Genomic DNA, 14,727 nt, shown 5'->3' with positions numbered 1-14,727 from the left:
ACTTAGTAAAGATACGCTGTTTCTAAATACTAGACTGAAACTGAATATTTACCTTATTTTGTATGTTCTCACTGACATGATCGTCGGAGTGTGATCAACAGGTAGAACCCCCTCTATCCCAATAGAACCATGTTCTAGTGTAACGAGAAAACGCATAACATAATCTAGAGGAGACAGGTAAGGAGAGGAGCTTTCCACGCAAGTCCACCGGTGAGAAAGTCAACTAGAAATTAATAATTGCAAATGAACATGGACAAGAAATTGAATTTCCTAAATATATATATATATATTATTTCAATTTTATATAATTAAGTTAATAAATTAATTTAATTCATTCAAATCACTAATTTAAATCAATAATTAAATTTCTAATTTTATTACTAATTAATTTTATAAATTCATTATATTTAAAATATCTATAACAAAACCTTAATTTAATTATATTTGAAATATTTTCCAATTAATTTCCCCTCCCTCTACTTGATCTGTGTACACTATTTTGCCACTAGGAGCCTAAAGAAGAAAACAAGATATATTGGTGTGCATGTGACTAAAGAGCCAAAGTCAATAAAATCATGCACCTTCCATCTCAAATCTATGGAAGACATTTTTTTTATGTTGTACCTTGTGTCTCCTTGTGGGGCCAAACTTATGACTTTCATGAGATTAAAATAAAGATATCCAATAATAATAATAGGCTTGTAACAGCCCATTTTCTCCCATCTCTCCACACTCTTCATCATATTCATGTACCTAACAAGTTACTAGCAAAAGAATATAACAATAAATTATAATTAAATTTTAAATATATTATAAATTTATATATTTTGAATTGAGTTTTATTAAAATATTTATTTTATTAAATGTTAATTTTCATCTAAGTATTGTAAAATATTGTAGAATGATATAACCATTATTTTTGTTTTCTCGTATTTAATATGTGAATTAACTAATTTTTTTACTTTAAATTTTTAAATAGATTAAATATATTTTTGTGTTATAACGCGTTTGCCTAATTCAAATTTTAGATTTTTTGAATTTGTATTAAGAAAATTATTAAAATGAGTATTTAATAAAACACAAAATTTACATAACACATTTTAATAGTTTCCTTATTAAAATTATTCACTAAATTTTTAAAGTTTTAACTAAAGATAAAATCTAATTTTACATGAAAGTAAAAAATAAAAATATATTTAACCATTTATTTATCAAATAACGAAATATTAAACAAAATAAAAGATACTTTGAATGTTTAATATAATAATTTTTTAATAGATACTTAAATTAAAAATATACTTAAAAATTTATTAAAATAATAATAATGATGATGATAAAACCCTCTTGTTTGAACTCAAATTATAACTCATATGGGTGCATACCTATTCCATTAGAATGGTGTTGATGACCCACAAAGAAACAAGAAATGGGACTAGTAACCCCATTTTTCCAACATGGCTAGCCTAGTCCATGCTCAACTACCTCTCACTCACACATACACTCTCACTCAAGAGCTGGCACTACATTGAAAGTGACACTAGTGGAATCCAATGGACACTGCTGGATAAAGAAAAGGCAGTAAAGAGTAAATTAAGGGAATTAAATAGCACAAAATTATGGAAGAAAGAGAGAAGCTGCAAGCAAATACCCTTCTTGTCTCCACCAATCTGAGATCTAAGCAGTGACCAGGCAATGAAGTTCTTGTTCCAGTGCCCCTGCTGCTCCTGCTTTTGCTTTGTGAAGCCAAAACAAGGGAAGGCCAAGGTGAAGGAAGCCAAGAAGGAGGTCAAAGAAACCAAGGTGGAACAAAAGGTTGAAGAAAAGAAGGACTGACATGTAACTCCATTTCAAGCTGTCTTTGCTTTTTATTAGTAAATTTTATATTCTTCTTCTCTCCACTATTATAAGCATGCACAACAAATTGTGTCAACTTAATTTCTGCTTCTTCTTCCTTTAATTACCTCTGCCATATGTACAATGCTTTGCAGAAGTAAGTTCTGAACATGGAAAATAAGTTCCAATTTCAATCTTGCTTTATTTCCTTCTTGTCTCTATGCTATATGTTCTACACAATTTCCTACCGTCTAGGATGTTATATTTAGAAGGAAGTTAATTTGAGGAGAAAAATGAGTTTTCCATCTAATACTTTGTCGACTTTTATTTTATCCGCTTTTAAAACGAAGTTTGTATCCATTTATATACTATGAAATATTTTTATTTTTAGTCAATGTACGATTTCTAATACACTTCTTCACGCTGAGATCTGTCAACTTGTGCGTGAGACTATATATTTATAGATGACCTGATGACTAGATATGTCTACCAAACTTTGCTTAAGATAAACTCTAAAGGACTCTAATACCATTTTAGAAATTGAACTTATAATTCAATCTTTTAAAATCGACTTACAAGATTAAATTTTTACTCACCTATTTCCTATTAAATGTTTCCTATTAAATGTCTTTGTGTATAGATTCCAACAACTTTTAAACCAATGATTAAACTTTTAATCTCACACATTCATTATGTGGAATATTGTTGTTTGATCGGTGAAAATATTTTAAGTTTACGTTGTTCTTGTAAATATTTGTGTATGTCTGATTTTACGATTTTCATTGGAGATTATGAAACTTAAATTGATTTGATGCCCGTAGTACAATAATTTTTAATATTTATAATTACTAAAATTAATTCAAGATATGTGAGTGTGTTTAACTTAATCTAAAAATTATATATTATAACTTTATTTTATAAATTTGAAATTTATTTCACTGTATTGGCATGATAACTAAGTTGAATAAGTCTTGGTAGATTAACTTAATTGTATATGGAATTCTCGTTTTTGCTTGAGGACAAATATATCTTCTTCTTTATTTTATGCTCCCTAATTGGATTTAAAAAAATTAGTCAAAAGAAAAAAGAAAACAAAAGTACGGGGATTAGATAACAAAAGTACGGGGATTAGATCAAATTCATGTGAAAAAATAAAAAAATAATGAACCTTCCAAAAAAAAGTCTAAATAATTAACTATATTGAGAGTTTTAAAAAATAAAAAAAATAATAAAATAAAGATAAGAAGACAAATAAAAAAAACTTCTCTAATGCGTAGCTCCCATAAAGACAACAAAGATGAGCGATTGAATCCCAAAAATCCAATCAGATTAATCCTCGTTAGCATTAAACAATAATGAAATTCTATGATATTTATGCACATCACTACCATTAGTTTTTCTTGGATTGACCTATTTTAAAGGTATCTTGTTGGCTTTCACTCCAATTGTTGGAGGACGTCTCAGTCTCCTGGATGTTTGAACTAGTTCACCATCGTTATTTAATGATTATTCCTTATCCATATTTTTAGTTCAGAACTTAGAGATCAAATTAGCTTCTTCTAAGAAAATATCAGCTGAGGTAAATCCAACTATATCCGTTGTAAAGATGGTCGAACATGACTTTTGAGCCTCTTGTTCATCACTTAAAAGAGATTCAAAACAATTTTGCAAGACTAAATCTTGAGAAATAGATTTAGAAGTAACTCACTTGGCAACAACTAATTTAGAACTTGTTGCATTAGTTACATATTTGAGATGAGAGAATCCTTTTAAAATACTATAATTTTCAAGAGGTAATGAGTCTTTTTTGTAGCAAATTATTTGATTCATGGACATTATCCAAAGAGGGCATATCAACAAAAATATAATCCTAAGATCCTGAACTAGCCTTTATATCTCTAGTAAATTTCTCAAACTTTTGACCAACAAGAGATCCACCCTCCACCTGGTCAACAACAACTTCAACAAGGTCATCAAGATCAATAACATCTCCAACAACTTCCACCACCCCTGTATTTCGAACAAGTACATCATATATTTGTACCTCTACCACATAATTTTGTTTCTATGTGACACCAACCACTTCCTTGTGAGGGACATCATTAGCTTCTCTGATCTGGACAGTCACAAGTTTATATTGTACAACAAATTTTTTGAAGAAAAAGTAGGCGATTTGCTTGTGTTATTGATGTCATCATAATGATGTCTGCATTTAGAAATATCATGCTCTATCATTTTTCATAAAGAGAAAAATGGAGGAAACTTCTAAAATTCAATATTTTCAATAAAAGAAAAATTAGGTCTTTCCACCAAATCTAGAAAAAAAAAACCCTCTAGATTTATTCATGGTGCAGTCATAAAGACAAATAAAGAGTACCAATCATTCTCGCCATAGAGAAAATTGCTTTTGGTTGCCAATATTCCATAGGAATATTGTGGATCCTGACCCAACATTGAGCTTTGGTGAGCTTCTTGGAATATGACACGAAGTCTTTAGTCCAAGCAAAGACTCTTAAGATACACGGATTGAGATTCCAAGAACCCACTTCTAGGACTCTTCTCATGCCTTCAGGGAAAGAAAAACAAATTCATAAAACCTTTTGCCCAGAGGAATAACTTTCCAAGATCTCAGAGATTTCCAAGCAAGATCCAAGTTTTTTCACACGTCCATATGAGTAAGAGATTTGTCAGCTTTGGGTAATACTATTCTTCCATAAAAGTGATTTTTACTGTCTTTAAGACCTACAAGATACACATCTTCATCAATCTGAGCAGATATCAAATCTCCTTTGATGCAAGGAGGATGCAATTATGAAAGAGAGATATCACAAGCATTATTCAAGGCTTGTGCAAAAGTCTTCTTTTGTACTTGACCTACACGAGATGATTTGGCTTGTGAAAAACAACCTTGGTCCTTGAGACACCCCCAAAGAATTTGAAAACCGAAAGAATATGTCCACATTCCACCAAAGTGAACCAACACTTCAAACATGCGATAAATCGAGTCATTAAAAACAAAACATTTACCATCGACCAACAATAACAGTGGCAAAAAAGATGTTGATCAATGAACCAACACTACAAACTAGACTATAGCGAGAAACCCAACACAGTCCAACCTCCAAAGAACTGCACCATCGAAGGAAGACAAAACCCTAACTGTCAGCAATCAATCACCCACCTTCAAGAAATCGTAGAGGACAAAATCTTATTTGTAACCACCAAACACTCACCAAACCCTTTAGTTAGAAATAAATAAGATCACTCCGTGTTAAGATGTTTTTTTTTTGGTAATAATTGTAACTCGTAATTTTAAAATGTATTGAAGAATATTTTATTTTTAAATATATGAAATTAAAATTAATTTCAGATTATTACAATATTTTATTTTTTTAAAATTATTTAATAAAAATGTTAAATTTAATTGTATATGTATTAAAATTACTTTGAGGCTATTGTTATAAAAGAAAATGTATTGTAAGATGTGAAATATAATATAATGAACTTAGTGGTTTGAATTAGTATTTAAAGGAAAATATCCATTTAAACGAGGTTATATTTAGCGTTTTCAGCGGTTTTAACTTCCATTAAGTGTGTTATCCGCGATTTGTTTTTCCTTTGGAAGATTCAGCGTCGCTACCTTATTACCAGTGATTTCTACGAACCCTACAAATAATCACTTTCTAGTGATTTTGAAACTCCCGTTATTCTCGACGATTCCGAACGCCGTTATTCCAGATGATTTTGAATCCCGTTATTCCCAACGATTTAAAGAAAACCCGTCTCGACGGTTTGACAATCTCCATTATTTCTGAAAGTTTAAAAACCCCAATTATTTCAACAAGTTTTAAATCCCATTACTTTAGAAATGTTTTAAATCCCATTACTTTAGAAATTTCTAAATTACTTCCAATGATGGCTTCTAATTAGTTATAGTAGTTTCATTATCCCGTTAATTTTATTTTTTATTTTTTATAATTTTATTTGTTATCTTTTTTAGTTAGTTATATTTTTTTAATGTACGTAAGTACTTACTTCTAGTCATCTTATTAATTTTATTTGTAATTTGTACTAACATTTTAATATTCCCTGTCATTTAATTTATCAATTGACAATTTGATTTAATAATATAATACACATATTTTTATCAATATATATATATAAATATTTATTACGTAGAGTATTTAATTCTTTACACTTATTAAATTACTGTACAATTTATAAAATTTGTAAATGAGTATTGAATTGTCTTACTTCACTATCCACCCATGACATTTTAGCAAAAAAAGATAATATAGAATTGTTATTCTGTTACAGTGTCACAACTTTTATCACACAAACTTGGATGAAAAATAACATAAGAAAACATTTATGGGAAATATACCAAAGAGTAAGCAGATTGCAAAATACTCTTAAATTTATTATTATCCATAATTGAAAGTAAAACACAGGGGAAATGTGGAAGGCCTACGAATAGAAAATGACTATAAAATTCTAAAGTAGTGAACAATCACATAAACAATTCGAACAAATTCAAAATTGTAATTCTCTTTCCATCATAATTAATGTATAATTATTTAGACAAACTACTCATAAGTACTTCTAAGAAAAAGAAATAAGAAAAAAAATTAAAAAAAATTATCCATAAGTTAAAATTAATTTATATATAAAATACTTTATAGAAAACATTTCTTATAGTTTATTTGATACATTTTTTAACTTATGTACAATTTTATTTTAATTCATATAAAAAATATTTACTTTTCTTAAAAATACTTAGAATGAAATTTGTCTAAATATATCTGTATTAATAATGTAACTTGTTATATGAGGAGATCAAAACAATTGATTCATGTACTTTTGAAGAACATGATCCACTAACTTTCTGTAAACGCCTTCTGTTGGGTGATAACTGTCCCAAAACACATATTCTGAAGCATTAGAAGAAGTAGCATTTAAAGGATTACATAACACTGTAAGCTCTAGTTTCCCTGTGCCACAACAACCCCGGTCTATAACTTTAAAGCCTGCAATTTAATAACTCAAAACTTTAAATTTTTCTTTTCTTTTCAAAAGTCATTACAAAAAACACATGCTACTAGATATTTAGCAAATTGATAAAAGCACATTAAAAATTATTAAAGATGTGAATTCTAATGAAACTAAGTTAACTTGGGATTACCATAATTTTGGTAATTTTGAATGATATCGAGTAGATGGTGGTAAACATCAATGTATACAATTCTGCTTTTGGAGGAGTTGTGAAGGGAATCAAGTTCTTTTGAGAGCTTGGAATTGAACAACTTGGCTGCATAATTGTACTTTTCTTAGCACCCTGTTATTAATCCTCCAACCAGATTTCTCTGTGATGGCACATCCAATAGGTGGTGCACTCAGAACTCCAATTCTTCGGGCTCCGAGATTATACAGTTCCTAATCAAGAAAAAACTCATCATGAACAAGGCATAATTGACTTCACATGCACCAAAGAAGATTCTGTTGTATATTAGAATGATTATGACTTATTGTTTGATCCATCTTTTATCGTCCATTCTTTGCATTATTATTGTCTTATAAGGCATGTTGTCGGTATCTTCTAACTAAAACCAACTCTTAGTTTTTTTTTTACTGTCCTAAAGTGTTTTCCTGTTATAATCTTCTGACCATCTTATTGATATTGTGTTACAAAATTTTATATTCTATAGCATCTTTCTATAGATTTCTCTGTTCGTATTTCCGAGTAATTTCATATATTGTCAAATTTGTTATTGGGTGTATCTACATAATATAAACAAGACATTCCAATCTAGACTATCTACAATCAAATTTTGGTTACCAATCACACCAGAAGTTCCTTTCTACCTTTAGAGTATTGAGCAGGTATCATCTCAATAGGGTTTAGGGTTTACACACATTTTATTTTATGTTGTTACATTTTAGATCATTATCTCTGAGCAACTGATCCAACTCCGACCATAAACTTTCTTTCCTGTAAACCCAAGAATGCATCATGGTGTTTGAAATGGCCAATACCTTTTCACAATTTTATGGGTAGCAATAATATAATTAATAGCCAGGTAGTAGCAGTAGTGAAAGAAATCAGAGGACTATCTTTACCAGGCAGAAAAATCATCTTGAATGAATCTATGAAATCATAAGCAAACACAACTGTTCTCGCCGATTGACTCAGTCACCGTTGACTTCAAAGGCAGATGGTGGCTCCTCTTATCTCCTGGTGGTTTACGCTCTCCCCTTGGACAGCAGAGAATGGCTCCGTTGAAACAGAGGGGGCCCTACCTGTTGATTGCACTCCGACAATTAAGTCAGTATTGGGCTAAGAAACAATAAGTGTGTAAAGAAGTTTCAGTCTTACAAACGGCGTACCTTTTCTAGGGTTCTTTCCACCCTTTATATAGGTTGTAATTAGGTCAACTTCCATAACCCTCAAGGATCTTTCCTTAAACAGAATTAGGGTTTACTGGTGAGGGATCTTGTGACGCGTTGCACAAGCTTAGCGCATCCTCGACACAAGACTTGCCTCTTCAGGAGTGCAATCTTTCTAACAGTGTGGCCGCCAGGGTACCAACTCATGTACCAGCACTGCGGGACCATTTGTTCTGTAGGTGCCCTAATTATTCACGTGCCATGCATGCAGTCTTTCCCTGGAAAACCCTATGGTCGAGGTCCAGCAGATCAACACATCGGAAGAAGTGAGGAGGAGTCATCGGTTGTTAACGCAAGAGACGTAGAAAACGCCCAGGATAAGCATATATCCGGTTGCTGGGAAAATGTCGTCTCAGGTTCACAAAGTCGAAACAAGAGAAACTTGGATGACACCCTACCAACATTATTTGGCCGACGGAATACTCCCGCTAGAACCCACATAGGGCAGAAAAATCAAGAAAAAATCGAGCAAGTACACCTTGATCGACGGAAAGTTGTTCAAACACAGACTCACCCACCCTATCCTAGTATGTGTAAGTGGTGAGCAGTGCACACACATTATGGAAGAACTGCACGAGGGAATATGCGGTAGCCACGTCGGCGGCCGATCCCTCTCGTCAAAGGCAATTCACGCAGAATATTCTTGGCCAACCATGAAGGAAGATTGCACGAGGTATGCACAACGATGCAAACAGTGCCAGCAACACGCCGACTGGCACAAGGCGCCCCCAGAAGAGCTGAGGTCGATCTACACCCCATGGCCATTTCATACTTGGGGGATTGACATTTTGGGGCCCTTTCCTTTAGCAGTACGGCAGATGAAATACGTCGTGGTCGCCATAGAATACTTCACAAAGTGGATAGAGGCTGAGCCAGTGGCGCAGATCACAACCCATAAGATCCAACACTTTGTGTGGAAAAATATGGTATGTCGCTTTGGAATCTCGAAGAGATTGGTGTCGGACAATGGGACCCAGTTTGCAAGCCAGCAGTTGGGTAAGTTATGTACAAAGCTGGGAGTGAAACAACTGTTCGCGTCAGTTAAACACCCTCAGACAAACGGGCAGGTCGAGTCTGCCAACCAAGTTTTGCTCAGAGTCCTGGAGAGAAGGCTAGACAAAGCCAATTGGGCGGAAGAAGTTCCTAGAATTGTGTGGGCTTACCACACTACTCCCCAGTCTACAACCAGGGAAACACCCTTTAGCTTGGTGTACGGTTCAGACGCAATGATTCCAGTAGAAATCTAGGAGAACTCACCGCGTTTGCAAAACTTCGTGGTCGAGGAGTCCAATGAAGAGAGAAAGGTGAACCTGGACCTAGTAGATGAAGTAAGGGAGGAAGCAAAGATTAAAAATGAGGGTGGAGTACAAATACAACTCCAAGTTGAGACATCGGTAGTTCCAGGTCGCCGACCTGGTGATGCGAAGGCCCACCCGTACCAGTTAGAAAACAAGCTATCTCCTAAGTGGACCGGTCCTTTCAAAATAACGGGGGCCCTCGGGAATTGAGCATACAGGCTCGAAAAGTTAGAGGGTGGCACGATTCCTCGTACTTGGAACATGACCAATCTTAAGTTTTATTTTAGTTAAAGATGTCTCACATTGTGCACGTTTTAAGGAGACACTCTTTTTCCCTCATAAGGGTTTTTTAACGAGGTCACCCAAATAAAATATTCAGTTATTCAATTAAGAAATATGTGTACAGTGCAATTAATGAACCTCTTCCTTGAAGTGATACACCAAAAGCGGAGGTAGTTTGGTTCCCCAATGAGCCCCTCTTGTGTAAGTTCACCAAGGTGAAGAATAGTATGGTTCGCTAGTTAATGAACCTCTCCCTTGAAGTGATACACCAAAAGCGGAGGTAGTTTGGTTCCCGAATGAACCCCTCTTGTGTAAGTCCACCAAGGCGAAGAATAGTATGGTTCGCCAGTTAATGAACCTCTCCCTTGAAGTAATGCGCCAAGGTCAGGAATAGTATGGTTCCTTGGTGAACCTCCCTCTTGCGCGAGTTTACCAAGGCTGAGAACAGTATGGTTCAAACGTTGAAGGCCTGCCCCTTTACTTTTTATAGCAGGGTCGCGGTCAGTTATTCAGACCTGTCCCTTGACTTTGTACAACAAGGATGAGGTCGGTAAGAGCCGTTCACTCGAGTTCGAAACACCAAGATGGGGGCGGTATGGTTCCTTAGGGACCCTCCCTCTTATTTAGTAACTCCAGGGTCGAACAACATGGCTCATCGGTTAAGTTCACCCCTACCTTAGTAATGCAGGATCAAGATCGGGAGGTTACACTTCTCCCTTGTTTGTAAGCCAAGGTCGAGAGTGGTGTGGTTCGCCAGTGTCACCAGTAAGGCATTCTCGTTGATCTGAGGGGAATAGGGATGAGATCAAGAGGTAGCCTTACTTTTCAAGAAGAAGATAAAAAACAACAAGAGAAGTTTATCCTCGAACAAAGGTTGTGCTAGTTAAGGGATCTGCGCACACAAGGTAAAATGTATGAAGTTAAAGCGTGCTACCAAAAGGGCGAACCTATGTAGAAGGCGCTGTTAGTTGAATTCAATGAAAGTAAAGGCAGAAAAATGCAAGCCAAAGCAGCTAAGACAAATAGTTAAAGGAAAGACAAATGTTTATAAAGATATATATACATATACAAGGGGAAGATTGTTCATCAAGAAGATAGAATTACAGGGCGGTTACTCTCTAAGCACGAGTTGCCCATCAACAACGCATTTGGACTCACTGAAAGGGGAAAGATCCACCTCAGGATGCACACAGGCAAACTGAGCCTTGGCATCTTGGAACCCCTCGCCGTAAGCATCGACATCATCATTGTTGAGCTCCTACTCCGTCTTCTTGAAGAATTCAACTTTCTCGACCAGCTCCACTTCTACCTTCCCCAGCTGGACCTCGCGCTGGGTGGCCCTCTCCTTCAACTTGGCCATTTTTGCCTGCATCCCCTCGACCTTCTCCTCCAGGTCGACCACCTTGTTGCGAAGTTGCAAGATCTTCGCTTCCAGATTGACAGTCTCTCGGGTCTTGTAAAAAAGAAGCTTCTCGGCGTCCTTCTCGGATTGATGAAGACTTGCCAATTCCTGATACATGGCGGTCTCACAGTTGGAGAAAGCTTTGGTCTTGAGGGCCAACTCCTCCTCCAGTTTCCTCATCTTGTCCTGCAAGTCTTGAGTTTCTTGCGCTTTGATAAAAGCGAGGTGGGATGCGACAAGGAAGTCCAAGACCCCGGGCCACGCGGTCTTGGAGAAAGTTACCCTCCAAGCTCTCCACCATCTCTCGGTCTAGGAAGTGTTTGAGGGCTTCTTGGAGAAGGGCAGGAAGCTCGAGAGGAGGAGGTATTTGCTGGCCTTCGGGGGCACTCTCCCTCCCCCCCACCCGCCTTCATGAACAATAAGGTGGTGCGGGGAGGAAGCGCTTGGGAAGTGCCCACACTAGCAGCAGCCGCCCTGCGCTTAGCAAGCAACTCGACCAACTTTTTCTTCTTGTCATTGTTAAAGCCCATGTCTGCACAAAGACAACGAACAACAACGAAGGATCAAGACATGTGGGTGACAACGATAAAAGCAAGTAAAGGGGGTAAGCAATAATAAATAAAGTAAAAGGGGTAAGCAATAATAAAGCAAGTATGGGAAGGGTACCAATATAACTCTTGAGGGCCTTGGGGCTAAACTCAAGCTTGAGGAACTCCAATGTGCTGAATGGAGTGTAAAGACCAGAGAGTCCCGCTCCTGGGGAAGAAGGTCCTCAAGACACCTGGGCTTCTAGAGGTTAGGTTTCCCCGCCCAGTAAAGAGGGAACCAATCTAAGAGAGTGGGGTCCCTTCGATTGCTCTGCACCTTGAAAAAGTGCTTCTTAAACCCTTTGTACGATTGCTGGATGAGCGTTAGCAGCACCCTTCCAAGGACGCCATTGAAGCCCACAACTTCTTTCCTGAGCTCTTCACTTCAAAGCAAAAGAGAAATACATCCACCGATGGTGTATGGTCAAGGCAGTTGCAGAGAATTGCAAAGGCCCTCACGAATGCCCAGCTGTTGGGGTGCAGTTGGGAGGGGGAGACATTCACCTCGGTTAGGAGTGCTCGTTTGAAGGGGGTGAAGGGTAATCGAAGGCCAAGTTTCAGAAAGACCGTGGAGTAGATAAAGCAGAAGAGGCTTTGGGATCTGAAGACTCGTCAACACACATTGGCTCTCCTTCCCGACAAGCCACCATCCTCATCCTCACGAACTTGTCGTGGTCTTTACCAAAAACACGTGATTTGTAGCAAGTCTGCTTCTTCTTATAAGCAGCTATACTCTCAAGGGAGGTAAAGCTGGAGGTCTCGTTTAAGATAGCAGCAGGTGCCCAGCGGTGTATAGGGACTTATAGACGAAGGCGAAAGAAGGAGGGGTTGGTGTTCTAGGTGGAACAGGGGATGAAGACGAGACTGAGTTAGAGTCTAAAGGATGAACTAGAGAAGGCTCTTGATGGGTCATCTTAAATAAGGAAGCTAAAAAAGAGAAGAAAAAGCGAAACTTTAGAGGAAGAAGATGGCGTGACTCGACAAAACCAGAAAATCCAGAGAACAGAGACTCGAAGCGTAAAACAGAGGAAATGAATACACAAAAAACCTAAAATGCAGAAAACATAAACAGTCCAGGAAGTTATAAGCATGTTATAGGCAGCAGAATCATAAAGTAGGAGCAATCGGTGAGTAAAAATCATACCTTTGAATGTTGAGGTTCGAAGGTTTGAAGTTTCGGAAGAGAGAAGAGATAGCTTTTCGCAGAAATTCTGAAGAGAAGGTTCGAGTAAGTGAAAGTAATGAAACAATGAAGAGATCATAAGGGTTTAAAGGTTTGAATAGTGCACGAAGGAGTTTAAGCGCCAACAAGTCTCAATTCGTTGATCTTGTCATGTGTACGCTGATTTAAAAGGTGTGGTGAGATGTCACTTCGGTGTACTGTTCACGCCCGTTACCCAGTGCCACGTAGGTAGCCCAGCGCGATCACTTACTCTCTTCGCTGAAAAAAGTTATAGCTCGAGACTGGGGGGCTTGTGTCCCGACCAGTCCTCGGTCATCGACCCCAGTGATTGACCTCAGACATCACACACCGGTGCCTGATAGTGGAAAGGGCCACATAAGGTGGGCCCCAGACGCACCTATCAGAGGGTTGGTCAGTCTTCGAGCATCGGTACCATAAGACTCGATGATGGAGATCGACGTCAGCCCTCGCCAAAAGAGGGAGAGATCAGACATTGGTGGTCTGAACGTTATTTTGGGCCACGTGAGGTGGGCCCTAATATTATCCCAAGTTATCAGGTAAAACATCAGATATAAGGGAAGCCTAAGTCACGAGGAATCCATGCACGTGGTGTGTATAGCGCATACAGGCGCAACACGTGAGAATAATCCTTGGAGGCGCTAAGAATCATTAGGGTTAGGGTTTCCAAGGGTAGCTGCATGCATGACACGTGAATACTTAGGGCACCCGTAGAAACAAATGGTGCCAGAGATTAGGTGCACAAGTTGGTACCCAGGCGGCTACTCTGTTATTCGTTGCACTCCAGTTAAGGGAAGTTCTATATGCCAGATATGCTAAGATTATGTAAATAGCGGCGCAAGGACGTTCCCCTAGGAACTCTAGACAAGGGTAATAGCACAAAGGTAAACCCTAGTTTCATCCTCTATAAAGGGTGCCAAGAACCCTAGCAAGGTACACAATTTCTAAGATTGAAGCTACTTTATACATTTGGTGTATCTTTGCCCTTATACTGACTTGAGCGTCGGAGTGCAAATGACCGTTAAGGCGCCCCTTTGTCTTTGCAAGTGAGAGATTTCTTGATCAAGGAAGTACGATACTCAGGCGGAGATAAAAGGGCCAAAGACTGTCGTAGAGTCAACCGGCGAAGCGAGTCAACCGGCAGAAACAGTTTGAATTAATATCTGAGAATGATATTTCTAAGATATTAAGAGATTATTGTTCAATGATATATTTGCTCTGACATGTTGAAAATGTTAATATTACCAAAGGTTTCTAAATGTGATTTTAGGAACAATCAAGACGCATATAAGAACATGTACAAGTTTCCTTATTAAGAGTCCAACCAGCATAATGAAGTTATTGCAGAGCGAAATTCATGGAAATTGATTGATGACATTCAAAGCTGCTGCAAATAACAGAGAAAAAAGAATATAGAGAAATACAATTAAGAAGAATTTAAGTGAGAAAGAGCATTAAAGATGCAAGCTGTAACATCCTTAATTTTTATCCATATATAAAATAAAATAAAAGTAAAACATGTAATATCTAATTTTCATTTGAATATATACAACTATCTCAAAATTGTATCTCAAAAAGATATCCCTCTTCATATGGATTTTAATATATACACAAAAGCTTTAAATCAAAACAAAGCACTCAAATTAAAAGCATCTCCTCCTCTGGCTTCTCACTGATGAG

The 14,727-nt window shown here is 36.9% G+C and overlaps 1 protein-coding gene across 1 annotated transcript; it reads left to right on the top strand.

Moving 5' to 3' along the window:
* The first annotated feature begins 1,549 nt into the window (after positions 1 to 1,549).
* On the top strand, positions 1,550 to 2,027 carry LOC137835183 (uncharacterized). The gene has a single exon (XM_068643558.2). It carries the CDS (start codon positions 1,693 to 1,695, stop codon positions 1,831 to 1,833), a length of 141 nt encoding a protein of 46 aa, XP_068499659.2. The 5' UTR covers positions 1,550 to 1,692; the 3' UTR covers positions 1,834 to 2,027.
* The last annotated feature ends 12,700 nt before the right edge of the window (positions 2,028 to 14,727 follow it).

The sequence above is a fragment of the Phaseolus vulgaris genome, chromosome 5, assembly GCF_051622355.1.
Source record: "Phaseolus vulgaris cultivar YP4 chromosome 5, ASM5162235v1, whole genome shotgun sequence".
NCBI lineage: Eukaryota > Viridiplantae > Streptophyta > Magnoliopsida > Fabales > Fabaceae > Phaseolus > Phaseolus vulgaris.
Note: the sequence above shows the minus strand (reverse complement) of the source record. Positions and strands in the feature narration are given on the sequence as shown.

Excerpts from the sequence above, each read along its gene's own strand:
- LOC137835183 (XM_068643558.2), top strand. The coding sequence starts at position 1,693 with ATGAAGTTCTTGTTCCAGTGCCCCTGCTGCTCCTGCTTTTGCTTTGTG.